General features: G+C 44.6%; 1 protein-coding gene across 1 annotated transcript in view; it reads right to left on the bottom strand.

Annotated features, from left to right (window-relative positions):
• Positions 1-13,809, bottom strand: part of LOC117347137 (microtubule-associated protein 2-like) — a 220,677-nt gene that overhangs the window by 202,082 nt on the left and 4,786 nt on the right. The window contains 1 exon segment of the mRNA XM_033917567.1: positions 4,117-4,185. Coding sequence (XP_033773458.1) covers positions 4,117-4,185 — 69 coding nt within the window.

The raw sequence follows: 13,809 nt of genomic DNA, 5'->3' as shown, positions 1-13,809 counted from the left end.
TCTTTTTTTTTTTTTCCAAAGTATTTTTATTGAGAATGGCAAAAGGTCCAGACAAGCAACCATGGTCTGTACAGAAACTTATACATTATCAAAAAGAACACAGAATGAGAGTAACAGCAACAACAAGCATGAACAAGCCTCTCCCAAGAGAAAATTGCCAATGAGAGGCATAGCAATACACAACAAAAGGCCAAAACTTGGGGCAAGCAAACAAATCCCACCCCAGAACCCACAAGAATAATAAGCCGGACTAGACCCTCAGCCATATTTTATAATGAAAAAAACCCCCACAAGCAACAACACCCAGACCGCTCACCAGACACACCAATCCGCACAACAAGCACCCAAGAAACACCCAGCCACCACCCAGACAAAACTACCAGACACACCTACCCCACCAAGCCCAGACCCAACCCCCCCTCCCCAGAGAGTGCAAGCGCAAAGTGGACCGTGAAAAGGGCAGCTGCAGAAGTGGAAAGCCCCAGATAAGTAGGTTAGCTAAAGAAAGCCCACAGATAGAAGAAATCAGGATAACAGAAGTTCCAACAAATGCTCCCACAGAAAATTTTCTTTTATTGAACCTCATTTATGTAACCATTATTCCAAACATAACATAACATAAATTATGTCTGAATTGTCATGACATCAGAAGTACATATGGAGTAGTTGCAGGTGATGCTTGGGACAGTTCTGATTATGTTAGTTTGGTTTTATGTGTTTTTTTAATAGAAGGGTTTTTATTTCTTTTTTTAAGGTTTTGTAGTTTGTGGTCGAGGTCAATAGGTTGTAGAGTTGGGGGTCAAGTGTTGCAGCTCGAATGGCTAGGAGGTTGTCGAACAGTTTTTTTCTTTTGACGTTTTTGGTTGGAGGGTGTGTGAATGGTGCGTGAGTTCTCCTATGTCTGTTTGAAGTGGATTGAATTATTTAGCTGAAGAAATTAGTTACCCCCCCCCCCCCATTCCACACACATTAATTCTCTTCCATTTTTGTTCCCATTATAAAAAAACACTGATAAGTTCCCAGGAAAAAAATACATTAAAATAAGAAGTGAAAACAAAGGCCCCTACAGATGAGAACATAACATAAGAATAGCCTAACTGGGTCACACCAATGGTCCATCATGCCCAGTAGCCCATTCTCATGGTAGCCAATAGTGCTGCCCGATTCAGAGAAAAATATTTCATTCGATCAGATTCACCCTGTTGAATCGATTTTTCGATTAGATTCACTGTTAATGACACCGCTTTTTAAGTTTAAACAAAGTATAACAATAAATTTCACAACAACAATAAATTTCACAAAGTACTTAAAAAAAAAAAAATCACATTTTTCCATTAAAGCAGTTCTGGAGACATTTGCTTGAACAGTCTTTTTTCCCAGTCCATAAGCAAGCAATATGAAAAAGATTTCCTTAATTATCTACTCAAACATTTTTGCTATTTACTTTCATTGTACCTATACTATTATTCAGTAGAAAAAATGGACTTAACTGTGCAGGAAATGAATCTCCTCATACACCCACCATATAGTGCAAAAATGTGCAAAGGTCTGTTTTTTTCTTTCGATCACTACATAGCCTAATGCCACACAAGCAGCGCTGTTACAAACATATTCTGAAGGTCAATGCTAAGGTTGACAAAGTTTCCTTCCTTGGACCAGAAGGAGATACTGACAAACCACTGGAAGAGATTCTAAAACAACTACCCAGAAATAACACCCAAAGACCCACTTAGTGTGTGAACCAGTTGAGTGGAGTGGACTAACTGGGGGTGGAAATGGGCCCAGAGTTTGCTCAGCAGAATTTCCCAGACTACCTCTTCCTCTCAACACACTGACATGCTACCACCACCACCAACACTAGGAACACCTCACCGAGTATGCCAGCAATGCTTATAAACTTTATAAAACACATTATTATATTTTCTTATAAAGCATATATTTTAACTGAACTCAGCCTTGCCATTCACAAAAATAGAAAAGTTCCCATTTCAAGCTGTCTCATGTACACTTTTCAAATCTAACATATTGTAATCACAAAACAGAAAATAAAATTATTTTTTCTACCTTTTGTTCTCTGATCAATATTCAAATCTTGTTGGTCCCAGGCTCTTGTTGTCTTGCTTGCCAGGGTCTCCTTTCTCCGTGCTAACCATCCGTCTGCCATCTCTGTTCTCCCCTTCCGTTTCCCTTCCCTCTCCCGGAGATCTGGCATCTTTCCTTTTTTTTGTCTCCATCCACAGATTCACCTTTTCTCAACTCCCCACCACCCCAGGATCCACCATCTCTCCCTTTCTGTTCCCAACTATCCTCCTATCCAGTATCTCTATCCCCCCTCCACACCATCCCCTGTTTCCAAGTTCTCTCCCTTTCTGTTCCTTCCCTCCCTAAATCCCATTATGCACCATCTCTCTCCCACTCCTCTGTTTTTAGACCCATTATTTCTAACCCCCAAAGTCTGGCATATGCATGTATCTTTGAACCCCCCCTTCCCTCTCTCCCTCTGTGTACTTTTACACCAGGACCCCCCTCCCCCGAAGGTCTGTCCCCCCTCCGAAGGGCTACACCCCACCCCTGAAGACCTGCACCCCCCGAAGGACTTTACCTCCCACCCGAAGGTCTGTCCCCCTCTGAAGGCCTAAACCCCACCCCTGAAGGACTGCACCCCCCCCCGAAGGCCTGCACTCCCTTGAAGGTCTGCACCCCCCCGAAGGCCTGTCCCCCCCTTGAAGGCCTGTCCCACCCCCTTGTAGGCCTGTCCCCCCTTTAAGGCCTGCCTGCCTGCCTTTCCCCCCCTTGAAGGCCTGTCTCCCCCTTGAAGGCCTGCACCCCCCTTGAAGGCCTGCACCCCCCCTTGAAGGCCTGTCCCCCCCCTTGTAGGCCTGTCCCCCCCCTTGTAGGCCTGTCCCCCCCCCTTGTAGGCCTGTCCCCCCCTTGAAGGCCTGCCTGCCTTTCCCCCCTTGAAGGTCTGCACCCCCCCGAAGGCCTGTCCCCCCCTTGAAGGCCTGTCCCACCCCCTTGTAGGCCTGTCCCCCCTTTAAGGCCTGCCTGCCTGCCTTTCCCCCCCTTGAAGGCCTGTCTCCCCCTTGAAGGCCTGCACCCCCCTTGAAGGCCTGCACCCCCCCTTGAAGGCCTGCACCCCTCCTTGTAGGCCTGTCCCCCCCCCTTGTAGGCCTGTCCCCCCCCTTGTAGGCCTGTCCCCCCCCTTGTAGGCCTGTCCCCCCCTTGAAGGCCTGCCTGCCTTTCCCCCTTGAAGGCCTGCACCCCCTTGAAGGTCTGCACCCCCCCAAAGGCCTACACCCCCCCCCGAAGGTCTGCACCCCCCTGAAGGCCTGCCTGCCCCCCTTGAAGGCCTGCACCCCTTGAATGTCTGCACCCCCCCCCCCCGAAGGCCTGTCCCCCCTTGAAGGCCTGCCTGCCTGCCTGTCACCCCCTCCCCCTTGAAAGCCTGCTTGCCTGCCCGCCCGCCCCACCCTGAAGGCCTGATGCCCCGACCCACCCCGAAGGACCGCTCGCCCCCCTGGCCTCCCCGCACCACCTATGAACAGCCGCAGCAGGATCGCGAAGTCAGCGTCGGGTACCAGCCCTAAGGGGGTGTTCCCGGCCTTGCCGTTCAGTCCCCCGCCACCCCCGAAGGACCGCTCGCCCCCCTGGCCTCCCCGCACCACCTATGAACAGCCGCAGCAGGATCGCGAAGTCAGCGTCAGCGATCCCTGCTGCTTCCTGCGCCACGGTCCCGCCCCTCCTCTGACGTCAGAGGAGGGGCGGGATCGCGTCGTAGGAAGCAGCGCAGGGATGCTGACGCTGACTTCGCGATCCTGCTGCGGCTGTTCATAGGTGGTGCGGGGAGGCCAAGGGGGCGAGCGGTCCTTCGGGGGTGGCGGGGGACTGAACGGCAAGGCCGGGAACACCCCCTTAGGGCTGGTACCCGGGGCGGCCCGCCCCCCCCGCCCCCCCCTAGGTACGCCACTGGGTTTTGCCAACATAAACCTTATTACATGGACATTTTATGGTGTATACAGTGTTACAATTACGGAATAGTTTTAAGTAGTAAAGCCTGCCATCTGCTGGATTTTTCAAAAATTGCAATTGCAAAGTGAACTCGAAGGTTTTACTTACCCCACATGTAAAATGACCTATTAACTGTGGTTTCAGAGAAAGAAGGCAGTATCACCAGCCACAAAAAATCTGGAACAGAAAGACACAATTGTGATGAATCTGTCTTCCAGAGTGTTGTCTGCTGCAGAAATAATAATAATAATAATTTTATTCTTGTATACCGCCATACCCAGCGAGTTCTAGGCGGTTCACATCAATTAAATTAGGATCCGTTGATGACATGCAGATTTACAACATTTTTTCAGAGATTGAATGGCGAGGAAGGGAGAGGATAGAAGGTAGAGAAGAAATTATGAGGGAAGGAGAAGAACAGTGCGAGGGGTGAGGTGTTATTGCAGGAGAGGGGGAGAGTTAAGGGTCCTGTTCGCTGAATAGGTGAGTTTTGAGTAATTTTCTGAAGCCGAGGTATGAGGGAGCCTTGAGTATCATTTGGGCTAGCCATGGGTTCAGTTTAGCTGCCTGGATGTGTTGTCTAAGGGTTTGTCGTTTGTTCCAAGTCATCAATTCAATGACTTTCAATTCAGAATAGATCTGGAGAGATTTTTAACAACATGATAAATTAAAATTTATTTTAATGGTAGCAAAATCTGCAGTACATTGTAAATCATCTTGGATGTCTCTGGGTTCTTTGGACCCCATATTATCTACCTTTAATAAAGTTGTATTGAAAGAAATTGAACAAACGGAACAATCTGACCAATGCACAAAGGGAAGCATTGGAAAATATAAAAAAAGACCCAAACATCATCATTAAATTCTGTTTATAAGAGATCAGCTCTGGATCCTACTTCACGGCTAAAATCTAGGCTTCTTAAAATAACTAAGGAAGCAAGAGCTCAGTATCAGGTTTATTTAAAAATTTGATATACCGCCTTATCAAAATTCAAAGCAGTTTTACATAATATAAAAACAAAAAATAAAAAGGGCATGAATTAAAAACAAATTACAATTAATATTACAAACAATCAAATGCACAGACAAACATTAACATTAACATACCGATACAAAATGGAGAAGGGTAGAAATACATTTGTATTATGAGAAAGAGAGGGAGAAGGATCAAAATAAAAATATCAAGAATTTAAATTTTTCAACAACACTCATCCAATTATCCCAGTGCCATATTTATCCTAGGACAAGCAGGCAGCATATTCTCACAAATGGGTGATGTCATCCACAGAGCCCGGTATGGACAGTCTGAAAAGTGAACTGTCACTTTAAATTTTTTTAAGTGCTCATGACTATCTGCACCACGCAAGCATGACTGCCTTCCCGCCCGAAGAAGCTTGAGGTACCTAAGTTCTTTGTTTTCCACAGAGCAAAGAAGTCTGTTTTTGACTGAACTCTGTTCAGTCTTCATTGTCTTCCTGCTTCGCATAATTTTTTCTTTTTTTTCATTTGGTTTTATTTCCTTTCATAAAAGACAAGTGAGCAGAGAAAACTTTATTTTCTTTTTTCCCATTTCATGTCGATATCTTTGATGGGTTAAAAAAAAAAAAAAAAGAACAGCGGTTTGTGCTAGTGGTATATTTCTGTAGCCGACCCTCACAACTGGTGTCTTCAGAGTTTAGACCCTGAACTCCACATCAGGACTTGTACTCAGTTGTTTCTCTTCAAATCACATTCTCTTAAAGCCCATCAAGTTTAGCAGGAGCAGTTGTTCGGCGCAACCATGGACATCACCAGATCTTCTCAGCTGTCGACATTGAAAGCTTCTGCATCGACATTGACTTTGAAGTTCAACTTCCAACATTGGGGGAGCCAGCTCAGAAGCATCCATTTCCCAGCAAGCATCATTGGCCTCTACAGCATCGAGTCTTTTGATGCAGGCCAATCAATGGCACCAACGCTCCCCAGCTTCGCAGTCTGTTTTTCCCTCATTGTATGCATCCTCATCAAGGTCAACCACTTCGAGACAACCTGCTTCACTGATGTTACTGGCTGTTGAGCCATAAGCACCGGTTTTTAAGATATCACAGATCTCAATGACATCGAGTCCTTTGATGCAGACTTAACAGCGACATCATTGTTCTATAACCTTTACAGGTTGTTTCTCCTTCACACAGCGCACTCATTGAGAAACACTCTCTGAGACTGCCTGTTGAACATCGGTACCGGTGCATGTCTTCTGGGAAACATTCCATGAGTTCTTCTGGAGAAAGCTCTGTAATAGGCTTAATTTGCACAAAATGCCACTGCTAGCATCGACTCCCTCAGTACCGCCCCACTTAAGCATAGTGCTATGAGACTTCAAGGTACTGGTATCAGCTATCCATAGGAGCATCATGCTACTTCTCATGGATCATCTGACCAAACAAAAGATACTCATTGATCCTCCTCACCGTCTTCATCGGATTGGTACTGAGGACATTGTAAGATTTTTTTAAGACACAAACTTCTCTATAATTCACATTTCCAATTGGACTCAGACAGTGCTCTTATTTATATAAGCATTCCTTTTGAACTGTTATAGGAGAAGATCTTAAGTGGTCTTTCCTTTCTTGGATATATTTGGCAGCTGGGCACAGCCCTATCTGTTAAATTGGAAGCTGACACTGAACCTGAGTTCATACTATGAAGAGTCTCCCAATGAGCTTCTCAGGTTGCCGTTATATGACAGGCTTTCTGAGATGCTTCTCAACAAATTGGGACATACGTTTAAGTATCATGGTGGCTTCAAGAACCCTGGACTCATTCTTGTCCTGGGTCCGATGGCCCACATCACTCATTACTGCTGGAATCAACCTTTAACAAATATTCCAGTACGTGACTTTATGCTTCGGTGCCTCTAGAGCGTCAAGGCTGTACTTTGGACAAATTTGGATGTCGCCTTTCTCAAAATTCTATGCTGGTGACCAGAATCCTCTCTTACACTTTCTATGTGTCCATTTATCTAAAGCAACTGATAAGGAAATTGCCTGGCTTTGAGTAGTATATTCCTTCAAAGCACCTTATAGAATATCATCAACTTCACAAATATATAGCAAGGTCAGCCTATGATGCTTTTGAGAGGTCTTCTGCAATGTTGGAGACTATGAGACGCCTAGGCCCTCGTGCCATTGTAGTGGTCACACGCAAATTATCACAACATGAAGGGAATTAGAATGCTTTGAATAGTATGAAGCCTACTTCCTATTCATATCAGGAGCAATATACTTCTACATCTTGGCTGCTGCCACAAAAGCAGCAAAATTAACAGCAGCCTCAGCAACCTCACACAGCAGCTTCTTCTGAACATCCTTAGCCTTTTTTTATGTACCTCTGAAGAGCAATGCTCTTTTCTCTCTCTGACTCTTCCTCAATCAATCTGAGGTCATCTACAACGTTGATTTCATAAAGGAGGCTAAAGCAATTTGGAAATGCAATAGCTCAAATACAGGAACTATCAGGGATATCTCATAGTTCGGTATTAAAGCTGTACTGTACAGTATATATTGAACCCTACACTAAATGATGCTTGGCTAATTCATAAATGATCTACTGTACATAGCTTTGAAGCTGTGTAACTGTGTTTCAATGGTATAACACTTAATTTCACCATAAAGGAGGCTAAAGTAGTACTGGCTCTGATAGTCCCTGTATTACAGCTGTGGCTTTGAAACCTACAATGAAGCTTTGACATTAAGGTATTGCTGCATCTCAGTCCCTACACATTGAATTGTTTTAGAGGTATAACATTGAATTGAACCATAACCGAAGCTAAGCCAGAAGTGCTATAGAGTGACCAATGGTTCCCAAACTTTTTCTGCTCATGGCTCATTTAATGTTTCAAAACTTTTCCACGGCTCCCCAGGTCAAATGATAATTGTGTAATCTAACACAGAGTTTCTCAACTTCTTCAAGCTAAGTGCCCTCTAAGTCTAACAAATATCAACCGAATACCCCTACCCAAGCTCCGCCCCAGACCTACCCTTGACCTCGACCCTGACCCCCACTCAACCCCCATAATAATAGTACTAATTGTAATGAAATTTCTTCCATCCATTTTCATATACACACAATATAATCTTATTAATACATAATGGTAACCACAAAATAAAAAAAACACAAAACACACATTATGCAGAGAAAATGTTAATTATCATTTATATTCGGGGGGGGGGGGGTTAAAGAGGTCAAGGCTGATGAATTTAAAATATGCAATGTCACTAGGGTTACCAAATAATATAGTCAAAAATCAGACCACCACTATATATATGTTCATATCACACTTAGTTCCTCAGAATGCCACACGATAGAGTAGTGTGGTAGCCGTCCTCACTGGAACATTTTTTCTGTGAATTTTGAACAATATGCAACTGCTTGCTTTAAGTTCTAATAAGTTCTAATAATTTATAAAGTGTCAGTGCTTATTTGTAAAACATAATGGTCATTATAATCTTATTTAGTGCATAGTAAATAACTTAGCTTTGAACCGGATCTGCCTCATTCCCCACTGATGCATTTCAAGATTTTCTTCAGGGTCGGGGACAGAGAGAGCAGAACTATCCGGAATATTAGCAAACGCTAAATCTCTATATTATTCGCCAGAGCAGTAAGAACTAGGTAACTAGGGTTACCAGACATTAGGATTTCACCGGACATGTCCTCCTTTTAGAGGACATGTCCAGGTGAATGCAATGTGGTGACATCATGTCATTGCATGCATGTGTGACATCATTGCGCCAGAAGACGTATGAGGAGAGACTGGAAGCCCTGAATATGTATACCCTAGAGGAAAGGAGAGACAGGGGAGATATGATTCAGACGTTCAAATACTTAAAGGGTATTAACGTAGAACAAAATCTTTTCCAGAGAAAGGAAAATGGTAAAACCAGAGGACATAATTTGAGGTTGAGAGGTGGTAGATTCAGGGGCAATGTTAGGAAATTCTACTTTACGGAGAGGGTGGTGGATGCCTGGAATGCGCTCCCGAGAGAGGTGGTAGAGAGTAAAACTGTGACTGAGTTCAAAGAAGCGTGGGATGAACACAGAAGATTTAGAATCAGAAAATAATATTAAATATTGAACTAGGCCAGTTACTGGGCAGACTTGTACGGTCTGTGTCTGTGTATGGCCATTTGGTGGAGGATGGGCAGGGGAGGGCTTCAATGGCTGGGAGGGTGTAGATGGGCTGGAGTAAGTCTTAACAGAGATTTCGGCAGTTGGAACCCAAGCATAGTACCGGGTAAAACTTTGGATTCTCGCCCAGAAATAGCTAAGAAGAAGAAAAAAAAAAAAAAATTTAAATTGAATCAGGTTGGGCAGACTGGATGGACCATTCAGGTCTTTATCTGCCGTCATCTACTATGTTTGTAGGAGACCTAACTCGGGGGCTTCAAGGTAAAATAACACTATTCGTCAACGATGCCAAATTATGTAACATTGTAAGTAAAAGCGATTTGTCCGACAGCATGAAGCAGGACCTGCTTTTACTGGAACATTGGTCCTTGACCTGGCAGCTGGACTTCAATGCAAAGAAATGCAAGGTCATGCACCTAGGCAACAATAATCCATGCAGAACGTACACACTGAATGGTGAGACCTTGGCTAGGACTGTGGCAGAACGAGATTTAGGGGTGATCATCAACGCTGAGAGTGAGCTCCAGTCTGCATCGGTGCTCAGTGAAGACATGAAAACTGCCAATCAGATGGAGAAAGCTTCATCTAAGACCAGACAAATGCTGGGTTGTATCCGTAGAAGCTTCGTTAGCCGGAAGCCCGAGGTCATTATGCCATTGTACAGAGCCATGGTGAGACCTCATCTGGAGTACTGTGTACAATTCTGGAGGCCACATTACCGTAAGGATGTGCTGAGAGTTGAGTCGGTTCAGCGAATGGCCACCAGGATGGTCTCAGGGCTCAAGGATCTCACGTACGAGGAAAGGCTGAACAGATTGCGGCTATACTCTCTCGAAGAACGTAGGGAGAGGGGAGACATGATTGAGACATTTAAGTATATCACTGGTCGTGTTGAGGTGGAAGATGATATTTTCTTTCTTAGAGGACCCTCGGCCACAAGAGGGCATCCGCTGAAACTCAGGGGCGGGAAATTTCATGGCGACACCAGAAAGTATTTCTTCACAGAGAGAGTGGTTGACCATTGAAACAAGCTCCCAGAGCAGGTGATCATGGCCAACAGCGTGCCTGATTTCAAGAATAAATGGGATGCCCACATCAGATCTCTACGAGGGCAGTGTAAAGGTATTGCCACCTGAGTGTGATCTCTAGGAGGGTAGTTAGGGAGGGTTAATAGAGTGGGCAGACTTGATGGGCTATAGCCCTTTTCTGCCGTCATTTTCTATGTTTCTACCTCATTCCCTTCCCCAACCAACATCTCTGTCCCTTCATGAGTCCCACTTTTCATCATCTTTCCTCCACCCCTATTGGCAACATGCCGCCCTCTCTCTCTCACTGTCCTCTCATTTCCTCCCTTGCTGCAAAGAGAGTGGGGAAAGAGAAATCCAGGGTGCATCTCTCCCTCTACTGCAACATCCAACATTTCTCCCTCTCTCATGTGCAGCATTTTTCACCATTGCCCGCCAGCCCCATGTCCATTTCTCCTTCTATCACCCCTCTCCAGCACAATGTCATATCACTCCCTCTATCACTATGACCATCATTCTTCCCCTTGCATCTCCTTCAATCTGTCCCTTTGTTCCCTCTCTACCACCATATCCAACATTTCTCCCTCTTACCTCTATCTCTTTGTTTACTCCTGGCAGAATTCTGTGCATCTCTCCATTCTGCTCCTGGATCCAAAATCTCCCTCCTTCTCCCCTTCCACCTATGTATCTCTCTCTCCCTCTCATCTACCCACATGTCCTGTGTATATATCTCTCCCTTCCTTGTGCATTGTGCCAAATCTATCTATCCCCCTCCATGCACCATCTTTCCCTTCCTCTCCTCCATTATTTACAATTTCATCTTCTCCCCTCACCATGCATGTCTTCCTCTACTCCCCCATCTTTCCTCCTTCTACCCCTCTCCTCTCCTTCCCCTATGCCACCAGATTTTGTTCCTCTTACCTCTTCCTTCCCCCTGTGCCATTAGATATCCTTCCTCTCTTTCCCTGTACTCCAAGGCTTGCTTCTTCGGAAAGCTCTGAAAACTTTGTTTACTAAACACTTTGGAAACTAAGCCATTCTAGATTACATTCTTCTTCTACATTTATGTACTATACTTACATTATTGTAAACCGAGTCAAGCACCTTTTTGGCTGAAGACCCAGTCTATAAAATTAAGTTTTAGTTTAGTTTATAGTGCTATTTTTACAGGTCTCTATGACAGGGTGTTCGTCCCAACACAATTGCCCGAATGCCAAGGAAGGGTGATCCTTGGGTGAAAGCAGTATCAGAAGACAACCTGGATCTGAGGGGGAGGAATCAGTGTCTGGATATGATGAACTCTTCCTCTTGGACTAGGCTTTCAGACAGAATGAAAGAGAGAAGCCTAAGTACCTATATTTATTGTGACCAGTCAGGCTCCGTGTCCAATGCTGTCCCACTGAAATTCCCTAAAAAGGGTAGGATCTAGCCCAACAATGTTATTTCTAAGATCAGGCCCCCAACATAAGACAAAACACACCGAATATTCATAGGAAACAGGGGCAGAAACTGAGGACCTCTCAGATCCTAAACTAGAGGAAATGGAAACCCTCCACAGTAGCAATGTACCTCAGAGCAGTCCTTTAAACATAAGATTTAAATCAGGTCCTGCTTGTAGAAAGCCATAGGTGAGAGCAGGCCCATCTAAGTCAGGGCATGGCTCTAACACTGATTTTTCTTCTCAGGTGGAGAGGTTAGGGAAGAGAAGAAGCTCTCCCCAGAGTGCAAGAACCCAGTCTAGGTCAGAGTAATGGCCTAGACCCCATGGAGGTGGATGAAGTAGCTTCCACCCCAGAGCATGCAACTCACTTCCAGGAGGAACAGATGAAAATTCAGGAGAAGCTGATTCCTGAATTTGAAGCAATGGACATGTTTGGTTACTAAGTTTTTCTAATGGCAGTGCTGTGTTTTGCTACACTGTGTTGGAAACTAGTGTGGATTGGTTGTTTGCAACAGTTTGCTTTTGGGATTTTTCTTTTTCTTCCTAATTATATTTGATTGCAGACTGAGCAAGACTGTTTGTATTGCCAACAAGTTTTCCATTACTGGCTGCTGTAAGAAAGTGACTGCAAAGAACCCACAGTGTTGTTGGACTTTGTGTGGGGGTGGGGCACCAGTTTATGTCCTGAAAAAAATGAAAAGGACTGTTTTTGGGTTTTTGTACACTGCAGTTTCTTGGCTGAAAATGTTTTATTTTTTATTTGAGTGCAGAGACTTAGGAAGCTGAGATTTGCCTTGCTTGAGGGGGAAGTTTGCCATGATCTGGATGGGACTTTTGGAAGCTATTCTGATGAGCTTTTGAAAAAGCAAACTTGGGCAATTCTCCAGGCCCCAGCACTGCTTGTGCAGGTAGAGGCTTCTGTGGTTTTGTTTTGGATTTCCAGATTTTTGGAGACTGTGAACTATACTTACATGTACCATGCTTGGGACAGGATAAGAGAATAGTTTGGTGGTTTTGAAGAACCCAGATCTGGGCAGGGCTCTGGCCCAGCCAAATCTAAATGAACTGCTTGTTACTAAAGAAAACTGTTTTGGGCAAGTAATGAGTTGTGGGTGAAAATCCTGAATGCTGCATAAGAGTTTGCTTTGAAGTCTTGTGAACTACAAACCTGTACAGTAAACTGGCATATTTTGACAGACAAAGCAGTGTTTGTGGATTCTTGTAGCAAGATTTTTGGTTTCTTTATGTACTTTAAGATAGTTTACCTGTAGGACTGAGCTTCATCCAGAGAGGCGCACCTTTTGCAGTTTTGCCTATAGCCACTAGGGGTGCTGTTACCCTTGCTTTGCTAACCCGGTGGCTTACAATATGTAAACCACTTTGATTGTGTAACTGCCCCTATCCACTACAATGAGCATGATCAGCAAAATAAGTGCCAAACTGTTTCCCAGCAGAAAAAATGGTACAATATTTTTGTGGTTGATCAAAGGGATGATGACCAATCAACAGGGTTAATGGAATTTATCTTAGATCAGCATTTACAACAGAATGTGTGACTGTTTAGATTAACCATTAGAAAGTGATCTGTGACTCTGACCCCACAACAGTGGAAGTCTACTATGCGCTCCCTTAAGGTTTTGATCGCCAGCAACATGGTGGAAAATGGCTACAAATTACTGTACCAATGGTATTATACGCCCTTACGCCTCCATAAGTTTAAGCCTTGTATTTCTGATCCATGCTGGCACTTATGTGGTGCCCAGGGTTCCTTTGAGCACATCTGGTGGACCTGCTCCAAGGCCAGTAACTATTGGGATATGGTGTTTGCCTTGATGTCTGATATCTGTGGGGTGATTTTGGTGAAACATACGGGCTGTGCATTGTCAAATATGAAGCTTGGAGGAGTGCCTCTTAAATTTGCTAAACTGATAGCGATGTTTGTGACTGCGGCCCGTTTGGTGTTAGCTGCTGCCTGGCGTCAAGTTTCGACGCTCTCCCAGATTCAGGTGTTACAAAAAATAGCCTACATCTTTAGCATGTCCAAGCTCACAGCTATGAAACATCACCGAATGCCAAGGCTGTTGCACCACTGGAAGCCTTATATTGACTGGTGTGAATGGAGAGGACAACCCACGAACTTCTGTTAGTGGCCATTGCCCTACACAG

The sequence above is a fragment of the Geotrypetes seraphini genome, chromosome 13 (assembly GCF_902459505.1).
Source record: "Geotrypetes seraphini chromosome 13, aGeoSer1.1, whole genome shotgun sequence".
Lineage (NCBI taxonomy): Eukaryota > Metazoa > Chordata > Amphibia > Gymnophiona > Dermophiidae > Geotrypetes > Geotrypetes seraphini.
Note: the sequence above shows the minus strand (reverse complement) of the source record. Positions and strands in the feature narration are given on the sequence as shown.